The sequence below is a fragment of the Empidonax traillii genome, unplaced genomic scaffold, assembly GCF_003031625.1.
Source record: "Empidonax traillii isolate 1590-97213 ecotype Southwest subspecies unplaced genomic scaffold, ASM303162v1 scaffold731:size316458, whole genome shotgun sequence".
NCBI lineage: Eukaryota > Metazoa > Chordata > Aves > Passeriformes > Tyrannidae > Empidonax > Empidonax traillii.
In genome coordinates this window covers 67,923-83,800 of record NW_020955924.1, presented here as the reverse complement: position 1 = coordinate 83,800, position 15,878 = coordinate 67,923, and the positions used below count along the sequence as shown (strand labels likewise).

The window sequence follows — 15,878 nt, the reverse complement described above, 5'->3', positions numbered from 1 at the left end:
CCTCAGAATTAGAGCTGTGCACGTCCCTGAGCTGATGGTTGAGCTGTATCAAACATCAAACTGACTCCTTGCCCCAATTTAGGTCACTGATTCTCATTAACCCAGCACAGACTCCTGTGAATAAACACTTGCTCTTGGAAGGCTGAGAGATAAAAGGGAAATTTAGAAATATCACACCAAGGGGTCGATCTGCAGGAGCTTTCCAGGTGCTTCTGCATTCATGAGCCACCTCGAGATAGCCCCAACAGAGTCCAGAGTCCCTGTGCTGGGGGACAAGGGTGAGCTGCACGTCCTCAGGGAGACTATTCCCACTTTAGAATGAAAAACAGAATAAAGTTGGCTGATCCTGCTTGAAAGGAATTGCCACTTCCATACACATACGGAGCAGAAATTCTGTGGAATGTCAGAAGTTGGAGAAACATGTATTTAATAAATAATATAAAATGCTTTTTCTGTTAAAATAGAATTCTCGGGTTTATACCTACAGAGCATAGCAACCTTTACATAAACAAAATAAAGCTGAGTCTGTGGTGATTAGTTTAACACAAAATAAAAATACAATTTAACAATAGTATTAAAACAGCCAATGTTCCATCCACACAATATGTACACCATGGAATAGAAATCAACAGGAAACAAAAGTAGATTATCTTGAAACTCCTCAGACATTTGGATATACATCTTTTCTCTGTATATTTTAGATATTTTCCTTTTTGTACAATATTAAAATTAATACTATGCTTTGTCAAAATACGCTTTTCAGGTTTTTTTTTTCTTTAATTCATAGAACTGACTCATTCCTTATATTAATCAACACAACTAGAATTATTTACTGTCTACTGTACACTTCAAATAGTCCTTCCTCCAGGGATATTCTGGGTGTGAACACCTCAGAGCTGAAGGAACCATGTCACTGCCACATGCTGAGAGGGGCACGGAGACACCCGTGTGCCAACGGTTGTGGGATGTGGATATGGACGAGGAATTAAATAACCTGGTCCTAAAGCTGATCAGCTGCCAGGGGAAGAGCAACTCAGAGCTCCAGGGATGTCAATCCTTATGAGTGATTTACTGTAAACCCAAGGAATGTCAATGCCGAGTCACCACAGTGCCGGGGCTTGGTCCTGCTCAGGGGGCAACATCAACCCCTGAGCAGCTCTCCTGGGCACAACAGTGTCCACTTGGACAGGACCACAACCAAAACAGGTCTGTTTTAGCACAAAAACTCAGTGTTTCCATCACCTACACACTGCGCTGCAAACACCTGATTTATATCAAAACCAAACCGAACCTCATAATCCAATTTCCATTTTTCCCCCTTGATAGAAGTGGGAGAAGAAAAACTTCCATTGAGTTTTTAAAGGGGAGGCGCTGAATCACAGAATCATGGAATATCCTGAGTTGGAAGGGACTCACAAGGATCACTGAAGTCCAACTCCTGGCCCTGCTCAGGATAACCCCAAGAATTTGAGGAAAATTTGAATGTGACTACGCGGAGGTCTATCCCTGGAGCTGCTCTCCCTACCTGCCAGGCTTCCCAGCCATACTTTCAGCTATTTTTAGCCTGCTCCAAGTTTTTCTGAAGCCTAATGGGGGGCGGGAGAACATACCAGGAATGTCAATCGAAGCTGGATCCACTCCAGCATTACTCCAGCTTATCTCACAGCAACGGTTTGGGAAGAACCTGTGAAGGCCACAGGCTGTGCTGGACCAGGGACAAGAACAAGACATAAAGCTCAACACAACTAACAGGAAGAAGCTTTTACACTTGGGGAAGTGGACAGCCAACACTTGGCTGAAGGATTGAAAAAAATTCACAGATGTTCCATTAACAGGTTAATGAATTTGCAAAACAGTTACCAAATAAGGCTGAGGAATATGAATTTATACCTGCAATGACGAGACACCTGATCTGACCGGGCGTCCAAGGGAGCACCTGACTCAGTCAGGAGACACCAGCCAAGCTCATCCCTGCTCCAAGCAGTTCCTCACTCTGCCTGCAGCAGGAATAACTGTGGCTTTGCTTCTCCTGCACTTAAATTTCTACTCATAGAAGCCTGACTTTGGCCAGAATTCACTGTATTCCTATTCCTCAAGAGAGACTTTAATTTACAGCAACTCCCACATATCAAAAAAGCACAGGGAGCAGGGGTGCAGCTCCTCAAAATGCCCCAGGACCCCCAGCCCAGCTCCCTCCCATCCCATTACTCCTGCTGGCTTTCCAGGATCTGGTCCTACTGAATTTGCCAGCTACAAGGAATAATCACAATATAATCCCTGCAGCCCTGGAAACACGTGAATGTGTCAGGGGGTGTTTAACGTGGCCCTATCCAGGTGTAATTCTCCATTTTGGAATATCAGAAACAACTCCCACACACGCTTAAATCTTCAGTCCAGCTGATGCTTTTTTGAAGGACTTTCAGATAATTTGTTTAAAAGTCTGTTTAATCATTCACTCAGCTGAGTGAATGCTGTGGATGCCTGAAGCTCTAATTTCTTTACTTCCCTGAACATTAACAAAAATACAACTCCTACAAATATCTACAAATATGGTCAAAATGCACAAAAGACAAGGCCGTGCCTGACGTGCCTTTCCACGTTCAAATCAGTTGACTAAAGAAAACCAAATCCGTTACTGCCCCACTCTCACCAGAGATGAAGAGCTGACTGAGGGTGGACCGGGACAAGGCAGTAAGGGCCATGATAACAAGCATAGTCTGGGGCCATCCCAACTCCAAAATACAAGTAATTTCCTAAGTCAATACACAAGCTTCATTTCATACAAAATCTCCGGTTTTGAGGCATGATTTCCCAATTGCTGCCCTGTCCCTCCCCTCCTCACCAACACCAGCACCCGGAATCTACTGAGCAGAGACTGCCAACAAGGAGTGAGAGTAAAAACCAGCCATGGAAAATAACTGAAGGAGAAGAATGGAACTGACCGTGGACTAAAAAAGTACAAACAAGTTACACAAGAACCGTGAGCAGCTTTGAACACAATCTGAGGGAGTTTTCTAAATCATGAAGAAGAATAAGAGCACTGCATGATATTGTAGGGAGAGCTGAACAACACCCAGTGGCATGAGACATTTCCTATCCCAAACATTTTGAAATACCACACATAGAATCATGGAATCATTCAGATTGGAAAAGAACTCCAAGATCTTTGAGTCCAACCTTTGACCGACTACCTTTGACACTGCTCCTTACAGAGGAGCTCAGATGCTCAATGACACTTATCAGCAGGAATGACAGGGAGGCTGGTACCCTTTACATGGAATAATTTCGAAAATAAATAGGGAAAAAAATCACTGAAAGTAATTGCTGACTCACAGAGGGTATTTCCCAGAATGTTTTTCCTTTGATGAAGCCCCTGATGTTCAGATAGAGTTTGCATGGGCTCTGCAGACAACCCAGCCCCACTTCTAGAAGCCAATACAGCCAACTTTATTACCTTTCTACACGGAAAGAGGTCTGGAACTCTGTGGTTGTCTGACAGCAACACGCACACCGGGGGGATGGGGGAAGCTGACAGGGCAATTTCTGCTCTCATTTACCATACACAATTCCCATTGTCTTTAGGGACTTCTGAGAGTTGTACCTATGGATCTGGGAAGAAAATCTTCTCAAAGGTGTTCGCTGAATCAGAAAAAAAGCTTAAATTCAGCCCTGACCTCTCTCTTACAAGCCATCACAACACCCAGGGCAAGGTTGACTTGACAAGTTTGAAGCTGTCGGACAGTTCAGGATTAGATCTTGACTTCAGCACGAGTTCAGCACGACACGACTGATGCCTCAAGTAGAATTAACAAAAAACGGGCATTTGATCAGCTCCCTGTCAGTACCACACTCAGTTTTCTCAGACTGTTTACAATGTGGACAGTTTGAACTCTTTACAAGAGAAAAATCAAAGATCCTTTCACAAGCTGAGCTGTGTGATATGTGCACGAACCTCCTGGGCCGAGCTACAGAGAGAACTGGGATATCTATGCTATGAGAACACACCTGTGTACAACAGAGAAGGATCCACGAGTCCCAGAACTGGAGTGATCCGGAATACGTACCGAGGTACCCAGACATTTGAACCCAGCACATGCACTAGAATGCATTGGATTTGAATAATTTCTTTTTAATTTTTAAAAAGTGCAGTTGACCTGAAATGGAAAAGAACTGTCTTTATGTTCACTGTAAACTTGTCAAAAGGAATCTGCTCTTTAAAAACTGTGCTAAAATAGTCAATTTATACAACAGAGCACTAGATGAAGCTACCATAAATTCCTCTTCACCAATTATTACTCTATTGTGTCAGTTATAGTACTGCATATACGTAGAAGAAGCAAAACGGTGGTAGCTACTATTAGTGAGTACAACAAACCAAGGGAATAATTCGAGTTCAACGCTCCCATGAAGTAGCAATAACATTTAAACCACAGGACAGTTAGAATTCAGTACTTTGAAGTGCATAAGAGTCACACTGTTGATCATCAGCAGTATGGAGAAAGGTTATTACAGAGTCAGCAGTAATGGTTGGAAAGGACATGGCAACACGACAGAGTGAGGGTCATCCAACAGGGCGGCAGCTCCGGGTCCGTCGGCGTCACCATGGAGTGTCACCCCAGCCAGCAGCACCCGCGCCAGCCCCAGGCCTGGTGCCACCAAACGAGGGGATCGCAGGGAAAACAGCCTCTTCCTTCCATCAGTAGTTCCAGAGTAACGGAGCACATCCGGGCCCCCGCCGGGAGTGGGGACGCGTGGGAGCAAGGAGCAGCCTCTACGCTTGGTGACTTCCACCGCTGCAGGAGCAGGAATCCACCCGCCACCCTTCCAGTCTTCACAGCCTCCAGAGACAGAGTTCTGACATGATCCCACGCTGTAAACATCGAATTCCTCCTCTTCTAAGCACATCCCGCGTCCAGGATTGCACAAAGTCATTCATAAGGATTCTGGGACACTCTGCATGTTCACCAAGTAGCTCTCCCTACGTGAATGTGGTTCGTGTCTCCTACAGCCCGTTGCTGTTCCTGTGGCTGAGCGGTGGCTTCGAGAGCTCTACAACTGTGGAGCGAGATTTATTGAGAAACTTTGGAGCCCGGCGCAGCAACCTCTGGGCCTCAGTGAAAGCTTCCGTCAGCTCCTTTTTCCACTGAACAAATTCGGGGTCACTCTGAAACAGAGACACAGAAGCACTTCATTGTAACCAATGAAGTTTGGCACTTCATTGTAACCAGTCAACAGCATCTTCTGTCTTACACAGCACCTTAAGGAAGTTATTTTGATTTTCCGGAGGAACGAGCAGCTTTGGGTATTGCCCACGTGCTGCCCTTGGCTTCTCCATCACCCTGCCGAAGGCTGGACACAATGTTTGGAGGACTCCTGCACTTCCCCCTGGCAAACACGTGAGCTACAGCAACTCCCTGCAGTGACACATGAGCCAACAAGGCCCTCGGAGCCCACAGAGATTGAGCAGTTTTGAAGTTTTTAAGCTATTTAATAAACTGAACTCGTTTTGGCCCAAATACCACTGAAATCCATGACAGGAACTGGCACAGTTGCAGGTTTCCCGCTTTCAAAACTCGACTGTGATAAACACTTCAGCTCTGCTTCACAAAGGGCCTTAGTTAATATGTAACAGGAAGACCTGAAAACTTGTCAATCCTTTATCATATGCAAAACAATCTGATTAAGTTATCAAAAAACAAGTGTCTTACCTCACACTGTAGGACAAACTGTTTTCCTCCTTTAATTCTCAGTAAGATGCATTTCTTATCTTTAATTTGTGTTTCTTCAACAGATACTATTTGTTCCATTGTCAGCAGGTTTTGCTGCAGCATTTGCAAAAGAGCAGAGAATTAATTGAAAAAAAAAACCCTGTTACCCATCAAATAAAAGTCACTATCTCATTTTTCTAGACTCGACACATGAATTAAGTTATGAACATTAAGATTCATTACACAAACATTTACTTCTGAAGGCTGGGTCATGAACTAAAGATAGATTATAAGGTAAGAGACATTTACAAGGGGCCTGGTTGCTTCAACAGAGACAATGGAATATCAGCTCTGAAAGCCAGTAATGACAGCATGAAATAAGAATCTACAAATAGGTGTGTCTGCTAACAGAATATTCACTATTTTCCCTCCAGAGTTGCATATAATTTGATACATTTTCCAAGTATTACTGCTGTTAAAAATAAAAGCCAATCTTACTATTTCTAAGAGCTGAAAGGGAATATTTCAGCACTAAATACTTCCAAAGTGAACATACAGCAATGTGCAGGAAAGATTTCCCTATAGACAGCAGAGGACACAATGTCTTAAATTCCAAACCCTCCCTTAACTAAATATACAAATTATCTGCCCTGCACATGAGCACAGCTGGGCTACACTACAGTCACTATAGCATTTTCTTGGAAACAAAATGCTATAGCATTGTCACCTTACCAGTTTGTGTTTTTTTGTATAAATAGTCCAGAGGTCCTAAATGAAAAACAATACCATCAACTACCAAATTCCTTCAAAAGCATAACAAAACAGAGTAAACAGGTTTCTCAAGTCAACTTTGTCTCCTCCGTGCAGTGTAGCTACCAATTAACTACAACGATGCTGGAGATAAGTTACTCAAATCCACAGGGCATTTACTGGGATAAACCATTACCACAGGAGGAACACCTGGGCATAAGTCCTCAGATGTTCCTCCACCTCCACCTGCATTCCAGTGCTGCTCCCAGTGTAGCCTCACTTACCCGGGACTCTCCTTCTCCTCGCCACTCAAGCCGGTTTGGGAAGAGGTAAAAGTAACGACGCTGCCACTGAGTCAGGAAGGGGTTCCCCAATTTCAGCATGTATCCATGCATTATACAGTCCTTCCCCAGGGCATAATCTAAAACAAGAGGGAATTATCAGCAAAGTAAACCAAGGTGCAACCTAAAAGCATTCTGCAGGGAGCTTTGTGGAAAAGGGACGGAATCCTGGGCACGAGGGACTCAATGTGCCCTCAGCAGGTTGAAATCCTGCTTGTGTGTGCACACACAGCCCCAGTTCTGCCTTAATGATATGGGCTGATGCACCTCCAGTGAAGTAATCAAGAACACAGTTCTTAAAAAAGTATCTCAACAAAGTATGTTGTTAAAAGAACTGGATACTGCTCTCCGAAGTCTGGGGGTTTGATGCAACCTGCAGACTGCAGTTTGCTGTACGGGACCTCCAGGGGCCCTTCTCAGCTCCTGATCATGAAATCAAACCCCACACACTGTGAGGGTGGTGAGGCCCTGGCACAGGTTGCCCACAGAAGCTGTGGCTGCCCCATCCCTGGAAGTGTCCAAGGCCAGGCTGGACAGGGCTTGGAAGCAACCTTGTCTAGTGGAAGGTGTCCCTGCCCATGGCAGGGGGTGGAACGAGATGATCTTTAAGGTCCCTTCCAACCCAGACCATTCCATGATCTATGATTCTATGATACTCTTTCCAAAGCGTGATGTCATCAGTCAGCATTTCAAAACATTAAGAAACATCTTAAGCAACACGACAGTGACTAAACAAATTCTAACAATTCCCGGTGAATGACAGTCACGGGAGTGTGTGGTGTGGTGTGGAACTCCAAGCACAGGAACTACTATCTAGGAGCAAAAGATGAGAGAAGCGTAAGGACAGATTACCTTCCTCGTGGCCAAGCTGCTTATTTTTAGCCCTTTTTCTGGCCTCAATTTTATCTGTGTCTGCATTTACTGCATCATAAACAGTTTCTGCTACTTCTTGCTGCCAACGCTCCGATATTACCAGAGGGAAGTTCTTATATAACTCCTGGTCACTATCAAGCAACTTGCAAGAGAAAAACAACATAAAAACCCAACATTTTAGTAACTTTCACTATTCTTATCCCCAACAGTTAATAGTTACCCATACAACAAAATTATTCAAAAAGCGGTATTGAGCTCAGACCTTCACAAAACAAACAGATGCAAGCAAGAGAAGCACAGACACTAATTTAAGCAAAGATATTAATTTATGTGCAGAGAACAGGCCACCTGCTAAAAACTTGTTTGGTTTGATAGCTCTCGCTAGCTCCTCACTCAACATTGTCCCATAATGTTCTCTAGACTTCACATTTAAATAATTACTCAAATATAAGCAGCAGTATTCTGAACTTCATTGCATAAAAGTTTCCTCAGCACAAAAATTCCATGAATAAATGAAAAGATACCTTTTCCACAGCAAGGCTTTCCATGCTTTAACAGCTGGGTTTAACATTCTTAATAATTATTCTACAAAATGCAGCAGCATGTGCTGCAGACCTCAATTTTCTTGTTTTAAGGATTCTTTTCTCTTCTACCTTTGAATCCTTAAACTGAATTGCAACAAAGGAATTAGGAAAAATTCTTCACCAAAAGGGTTGTCCAGCACTAGAACAGGGCAGTGGTGGAGTCCCCATCCCTGGAAGGGTTTAAAGCCACATGGATGCAGTGATGCTGCAGCCGTTGCAGGAGCAGGATAGGAAAAACTGGCTTAATTCTCCTTCTACAGCCAGGCCAGGCACTCCTGGAGTACATATTCTTCTGCTTTCAGAGATCCATAGCTGTATCACAGCAGGAAAATACACACAGAAGACTTCTCTGCAGTTCCAGGGACCTCCTACAGCACCCAAGTAAGGAGGAAAAGCCACAGGCACGCACTGTTGGCTCTCCAGCTGGTAATCCCAAAGCTCACATGTTCTTCTTGGGGTCACAGGACACTCTTCAGGGTAAATATAATCTCCAAGGGCCACAGAGCACAGCAAGGTGTTCAAAATTGGTGTCCTCAGGGGCAGAGGGGGTTCCTGACACCTCACTGGCAGCTCTGGCTCCACTGACTCAGAGGCAGGAATTACCAGTTCCCCTCTAAAGGTCTGTGACACCATAGGGAGGCTGGACCTGATATCCCTCACTGACTCATCCCTAAGAGCAAAATTATCCTATAGGCAGACTGAACTATTAGATCCTGAGATTAAACTGGAAGTGCCATGGCAGTGAACTGAATATATGATTCACATCCAGTAATATGAATCAATAAACAGAAAGACCAACCGGTTCCTCCTGGCAAAATGTTCCTCTGAATTCTGGCATTCCAGAATTGCAGAAGACTGGAATCCTGCTAAACTAACACCGAAGATGTGGAGTTTTCTGGGATAAAGAACCTCCTGGGCTCTCTGCACTTCTCTTTAAGCACGTAAAATCTTTTCAGTGCCAACTTCTGTCACCACAGCAGGTGACACTGACAGACAAGCTCCTTTTTAGACTCAGTGAGTACTCAGTGTGGCTTTTTGCTTATAAAGTTTAGAGCAATTAGTTTCTCTCCTGACTCACTTCTGTAATAACTGCAGAAATGTGTGATAAAAAGAATGAAGAAGACAGACCCAAGACAAGCACTGACTCATTTGCTGTCCCAAAGTCCCAGAGAAGCTCCAGAGAAGAAAGATATTCACAGGGGGATCACACCTGAGTCCTAAAGGGGCCAGCACTTTCAACTCCTTTTTTTTTTTTAATTTATATTTTTTCATTAGATTTTTGAAAATACCGGAACCTGGAAGTTTCTTTTCCCTTTTCTAATTTAAAACATTGCTAACATCAATAGTTTGTCGTTTTTAAGAGTTTTCCACTGCACTCTCTGACCACTAAACTAGTAAAATAAGGTTTAGTTCCATTTATCCAAACTATCAGAAACAAATTGCAATTTTTAAACCTATAAACCATCAGGTGTTCTTGAAAACACGAGGCTTTCCCAATTGTCTTCTGACCATTTGAAATATCTGGTTTGCCATAAAAAAATGCCCAGAGCTCACAGAGCATTTGGACAATGCTCTCAGGGACATGGGATTGTTGGGTGTCCTGTGCAGGACTAGGACTTGGATTTTGATGATCCTTGTGGGTCCCTTCCCACTCAGGGTATTCCATGATCCTACAACACCTCTGATAGGAAGGTAGATTTCAGTCAGTCTAAAAACATAAGGACTTGGCAAACAACAACCCAGGGAACCAGCCCAAGGTATCTCTTTGGTACCAGCATGGACTGAGTTTCCCAACCTGAAGGAATTCCTTGCACATCCAGCGGCCCCGAAGCAAAGGAATGCCATGCACACATGGAAAGTCAAGCACAGCAGTCCCAGTGCCACCCTCCACCTCTCCCTGGAAGTTGAGTACCTTAATGCCTTTAGTGTCCTCTTCATCAAACGACCCGATATCGAAAGCGTCTGCTGCATTCACTTCTCCCCGGGGAGGAATCAGTGGTGGAGGGTACTACAAATTAAAAGCAGCATAATGAAAGACAAACTAATGGGCATTATTTAACTCCCTTCTGTAAGTTGTATACAGCCTTTTTATTTTTTTGCACAAATGATACATGACCATTCAAGAGTGTGTCCCTTGAAATTAAACTTCAGTCCAAAGTTGTTGCCACTCTTTAATAAAAGCTCCTTCAAAAATCTGGGGAAAAAACTCTCCAATTTAGAGACAGTTAAGCTGAAGAAACCATGCAACCATTTGTCACTGAAAAAATAACAACTCACTAATGAGATATGTAGTGATGAATATTCAACAGCTTTCATCAACAACCCTCCACATATTTGTGCCAGTGAGCACATGTCCTAGGGATTGGGATTCTCAAGTTTTCTGTCCATTACCTGTTTGGACTTATTTTCCTTTTACTGTTAATCAAGGAAGCTAAAATTACTGCCTTCATCCTTTACCTTCTGTAAATAGACTTGCTGCCAATCAATGCCTTTGAAGAAAGGATGTTCTTTTACTTCTTGTGCGCTGCAAAATAAAAATGACTGAAGTCAACAAATGAAAGGGCTTTTCAAATGTATTCAAGAAATACAAAGCCTTCAAAGGTCACATTTCTATCACTTGAAAACATCAGGGAAATGCTCTTTTTCGCAAGATAAAAAATAAACATTCCTAAGTAAACAAAAGGAGAAAAGATTTTCAGGTGGAAACACTCAGAATAGTGCTGTAGGGCTGGCAGCGAAGCACTTCTGATAGCACCCCATCATTTCAAAGACCAAAGGATATTCCTCTGCTGTCAGATCTCAAACAATGATCTGCATTAGATCTCAAACACTGATCTGTGTCAGATCTCAAACACTGATCTGTGTCACACCCCAAACGCTGCTTGTATGTAACTAGATTACTCCACACCATTTCGCGTTACACAAATTTTATGGGAAAATGAACCACCACTCCTGTTAGGCCCCAGGGAAAAGCAGTCTCAAGTCATTATCAAAGAAGGCTCCATGACAAAATCTCTGAATCTCCCACTGGAACTGGAGCCAGCCCCAGGCTCAGGGCCATCAGTTACCTGTTATCACACATCCCCAAAGGTTTCTCAACAGTTGTTTACTTCTCTCCTTGTTCCCTCTCCCAGTCTCACACTGGCTTCTTAAACAGTTGATAACAACAATCTCATGAACTACAACAAGCTGAGCTTGGCAAAAGCAAGGAGTGTTTTGCAGTCAAGAAACCAAAAGAAAAAAGCCTTTCCCTTAGGACCATGAGATGACACAGGTAGTACCAGCAATATTCACAGCTTCTTTGGTTGGTGGCTTTGGGATTGTTTTTTTTTCTGTGTAATATGCTCCTATCATTACAGATAAAATATAAGCAATAAATTTTCCTATCAGTTTGTCTTAGTCAAGTCATATGATTTCATGCCAAAACAGATCAAGCAAAACCAGAAAAACAATCCAGGGATGAGAAGTAGGAACACCACCCAGTGTAAGTATGACTGCAAGGAACTCAGGGGAAGGCTTTAAGAACAGAAATTGTCCAAAAAATGTGTCCAAACCAAAGGAAGCTGAAATGTAATTCCATGCAGCAGCACTTTTTAATGTTCTCTTTCCAAAATTAAAATCCTCACAACAGGAAGCAGATTTTTACTTGAAATGAATTCACTCATTGACAGAGAAGTGGAAATTTTTCAAGGCACTGGTCCAAGGAGAAGACAACACCTACCTTCTTCCTTGGCATCCAAGCCTCTTGCTCACATCCCGCTGCAGGAGCCCTTCCAGAAGGGACTTCAGTTCGGGAGAAAATGAGTCTGGGAGCTCCACATTCTGTGAGGAAAGGAAGTACAAAGAGGTATTTCGTGACGGAAGCTGTGTGATCTGATTTCTCTTCTTGGAGAGTGTTTGTAAACAACCCTCCCATGTGCAAATACAGCTGTGTACAGGTCTGTAGTTACAGTTTTTAGTGGAAATGGGAGTTTATTAACATGGTGAATGTAACTGTGCCCAAGGCTTACCACGGTGAGCGTCATCCGGTCGATCTCATGCTTATCTTTGGTTTTGTGCTGCCTGAAAGGACTGTGCCTGTGGAAGCAAAAAAAAAAACAACAAAACAAAACAAAAAAACACTAATAAATGTCAAGCCACAATGTATCAGAGTATTTCAGCTGTGGCAAACCCAGGAAAGCGTGCAGCATCCTGTTAGCCCCATCCTTCCCCCTCATCAATCCTGCCCTGCAGAACAATCCGTCCAGTTACTCCACAGGAAGGTGAGAAGGAGGTTGGGTGATCCTCAAACACATTGATCTGTCCTTAAAGATGTGTTTCAAATGCCTCACCAAGTAAATCTGTCTTCCAAATATCTGAACACTTTCACTTGACAAGGAAACCCCAAGCAGCCATCACACAAAGGGGTTTAAAAATAAGTATTTATATATGGAAACTGAAATCATCACCCCCCTACGAGGGAGAATGAAGTAAAACCTTCAAGTAAGCAGATGACAAAGAGGGTAATCACAGATCCCACAGCATTAGCCACTGGGAAGATATTTGATGCTGTCTGGTAGATTATCAGCTTTATCCCTTTCCTGCTTTAAAATTCTGGTTTGAGTCTGACTTTTCCTTTAAGCCATAGAAGACCGTGAAACATTAGAGATTTACCACACAGTCCTTCATCAACAGCATGAAAGAAAGAAGCAGCACTGTAGTATGAGATTTTTTAATTAGATTTAGGAGGGGATGATATTTTTCAAAATCAAAATGTTATTCACTTATCAATTACATTAATTAGCTATTCTAAAGCCTTTTGTCTTGCACATGGCAGTGTGTACCAGCACGTTTCAACTGGAGATCTGCTACTCCAGAGTTATTTTCCTTTTACCCTCAAAAATGTTCTGATGAATGGATCCGACGGACAGACCAGGACTTACATTTTTCTGTTTTTAACCATGACAGGTAAGAATAAATGGCTCCCACACAGCCTCCTGTACTCTGACAGTAAGGCTCTGAGTAGATCAGGGAAGCAAATGATTCACTGGGGACTTATGGGCAGATTTTGTGCCAGACTAAATTTACCAAACACCAAGAAATGGCACCATGTGCCCAACCCTTGTTTTGGGATGTGTTTAATTGGCTTCAAACCAGATGAGGAACGATAGTTCACAGTGAATAATGCTCCAGCTTCTGGCCGACCACCAACACCACCCCACACATCTCTGTCAGGGAGAACCACGGCCCAAAAGACTGAGATCTTCCTGAGCCAGCCCCAGTGTCCGTGGGAAAGGGGATCATTTATCCCTGTACAGTGTGTTTGTCAGGACCACCAGGGAGGTGGTGGAGTCCCCACCACTGGAGGTGTCCAAGAAACAACTGGATGTGGCACTCAGTGCTGTGGGCTGGGTGACAAGGTGGGGATAGGTCACAGGTTGGACTTGATAATCTTGGAGGACTTTTCCAACCCTGTTCTGGAATTCTGTGTGTGACAGATGGTCTCCTCCCTCCTCCCAGCAAACCCAGCCCACCGTGTCCTGCTTCCTACAGAATTCTTCAATTAATATTCAACAGAGCACTGCTCCCAGCTACACTATCTGTACTTTGAAATAGATATTTCTGGCAATTTAAACACCATTTCTTTATTTGCACACTTACCAAGTCTATTTTGTGCACAATTAATGTTAAATTGATACAGTTCAATTCACAAGTCACACACTGACCTTCTTTTTTACAGTGTCTGCACAGGGATAAGAGCTTATAATTAATTTTAGTTAGTTATGTGTGAGGACACAGGATGATCTGATGACCAATCTCAACAGAGAAGCACTGCGAAAAGCTGAAAAGATTTCTTCTGGTTTGCCATTAACACTGAGGATGCCATTTCCAACAAGCACTTGCCCATCAGTGCTTGTTGACTGCTCAGATAAATCCTGTGGTATTAATCAATTCTACACACATAAGTTTAATGAGAAGGTAATTGCTGATAAAGCTGTAATTATCATGTACTTTTGGATACTGATAAGGTAACTGGACAGATTCAGCATATGGAAGGATTCAGACTTTGTACCTGACCCAAACTCTGCAGGAAGGAAAGCTGAGTATCCCATCAAAAGGGACCATTACAGCCAAGAGTTTCACCACAACAGCAGGTCTTAGGCATAAAATGAAGCCCATAATTTAACAGGGCTGCTCAGTGTACTTGAGCAGTGAGTAACATCACAGCATTTAAAATACTATCAGCTGCCAAGAGATGAGTAAACTGCTGTCAGTAACAGTCAAAGAGCATATAGAGCATCTGCCTTCCTCATGTTCCACACCTGTACCTGCTACAGGACACAGGGTTGGGTTTGGTTTGGAAGAGAAAACCCTGGTTTAGTCTCCTGTGTGGACGTGGTCTAAGCTGCAGAGTGCGAAGTCAGGTAAACATTTCAGACAATCTGTAACACATCATGTATTAGCATTTGAAGGGACAGACGATGAGGAGGCCCAGCCTCAAAGGGAAAAGAAGAAGAGCCTTCACTCACCCCCTCAGCAGTTTGAACAACATGCAGCCCAGGGAGAACCAGTCGGCACTGCTGTCGTACGCTGTGCCCTTCTGGAGCACCTCGGGGGCCATGTATCCATGGGTACCTCTGCAGAGGGGCAAAAGCTTCATTACAACCAACACTATCATTTAAAAAAAACCCTCCAACATTAAAAATCAGTGTTTTCTCAATAAGACAGCCTAATTTTAAAAGAATTCATTTTAAGCATGATTTTATTTTGCTTTCAGTGGGTTTCCTATGTCTCCCTTCACCCATCCTTGGGTGACCACAGGACCCCTCCTCCCAAACTCACCACTGAGCACCACTAGAAGAAGCCACCAGATATTGCTTTTACCCTTGACACAACCAAAACATAAGAACTTTTTTCAAGAAGCTACTGAATTGCAAATCTTTTGAGGTGTGACAGGCTGGAGCTTTCCTTTTTGCATAAATTATGAGACTAAATCAGGGCAAATGAGGACCTAAGAATAAAACACGCCAGGTAAGATGTGAATCTACACACAACCCCAGGAAGTCAGATCCCAGTTAAGACCTGCTGCCAAGAGGCAGAATGGTACCAAATCTACCTCCAGTTCTACAAAGATCCAGAAAGACACAATAAGTCCTGTTTTTTAGTCAGTTTTGGAATATTTAATTATCCATTTAGGACAATTAAAACAATCTGGTACTTTAACTCAGTCAGGTTCTTCTCTGAGCAGTGAATCATTCCGAAATAATGTGTCATCTCCCAGCCATGCCTACACATCAGCTGCTACAACTGTGCAGGAAAACAGGGAGAGGAGACCAAAAAACCCCATTAGAGCTTCCAGCTTAGCAAGCCTGGGCCACACAACTGTCATTTTATTCCTTTAGGCAAAGTTAAATTATAAAGACAAATTCAGGATGCACTTAGCACTACCTGTACACGCAGCAGAGCTCCCAGACACAATACTTACACACTGGCATGTGGCTTCTTTTTGGAGAAATCACAAGCCAGCCCAAGGTCTGATATCCTCACGTGCCCGTGTTCGTCCAACAAGATATTTGCAGGCTGTAAATCAGACACAGGAAGGTGATTGCTTGGAATCCTCCAACTGACAGAACCGCAAATTC

The 15,878-nt window shown here is 43.3% G+C and overlaps 1 protein-coding gene across 2 annotated transcripts in view; it reads right to left on the bottom strand.

Annotated features, from left to right (window-relative positions):
• Positions 1–2,994: 2,994 nt before the first annotated feature.
• The window catches only part of GRK3 (G protein-coupled receptor kinase 3), a 61,475-nt gene continuing 48,591 nt past the window's right edge, over positions 2,995–15,878 (bottom strand). For both annotated transcript variants that reach the window (XM_027900461.1, XM_027900462.1), the window contains 10 exons: positions 15,722–15,816; positions 14,766–14,873; positions 12,267–12,333; positions 11,978–12,078; positions 10,714–10,780; positions 10,169–10,264; positions 7,652–7,814; positions 6,743–6,879; positions 5,709–5,822; positions 2,995–5,164 (listed from right to left, as the gene is read on the bottom strand). In XM_027900461.1, coding sequence (XP_027756262.1) covers positions 5,003–5,164; positions 5,709–5,822; positions 6,743–6,879; positions 7,652–7,814; positions 10,169–10,264; positions 10,714–10,780; positions 11,978–12,078; positions 12,267–12,333; positions 14,766–14,873; positions 15,722–15,816 — 1,110 coding nt within the window. In that variant the 3' untranslated portion in view covers positions 2,995–5,002. The remainder of the gene's footprint in view (positions 5,165–5,708; positions 5,823–6,742; positions 6,880–7,651; positions 7,815–10,168; positions 10,265–10,713; positions 10,781–11,977; positions 12,079–12,266; positions 12,334–14,765; positions 14,874–15,721; positions 15,817–15,878) is intronic.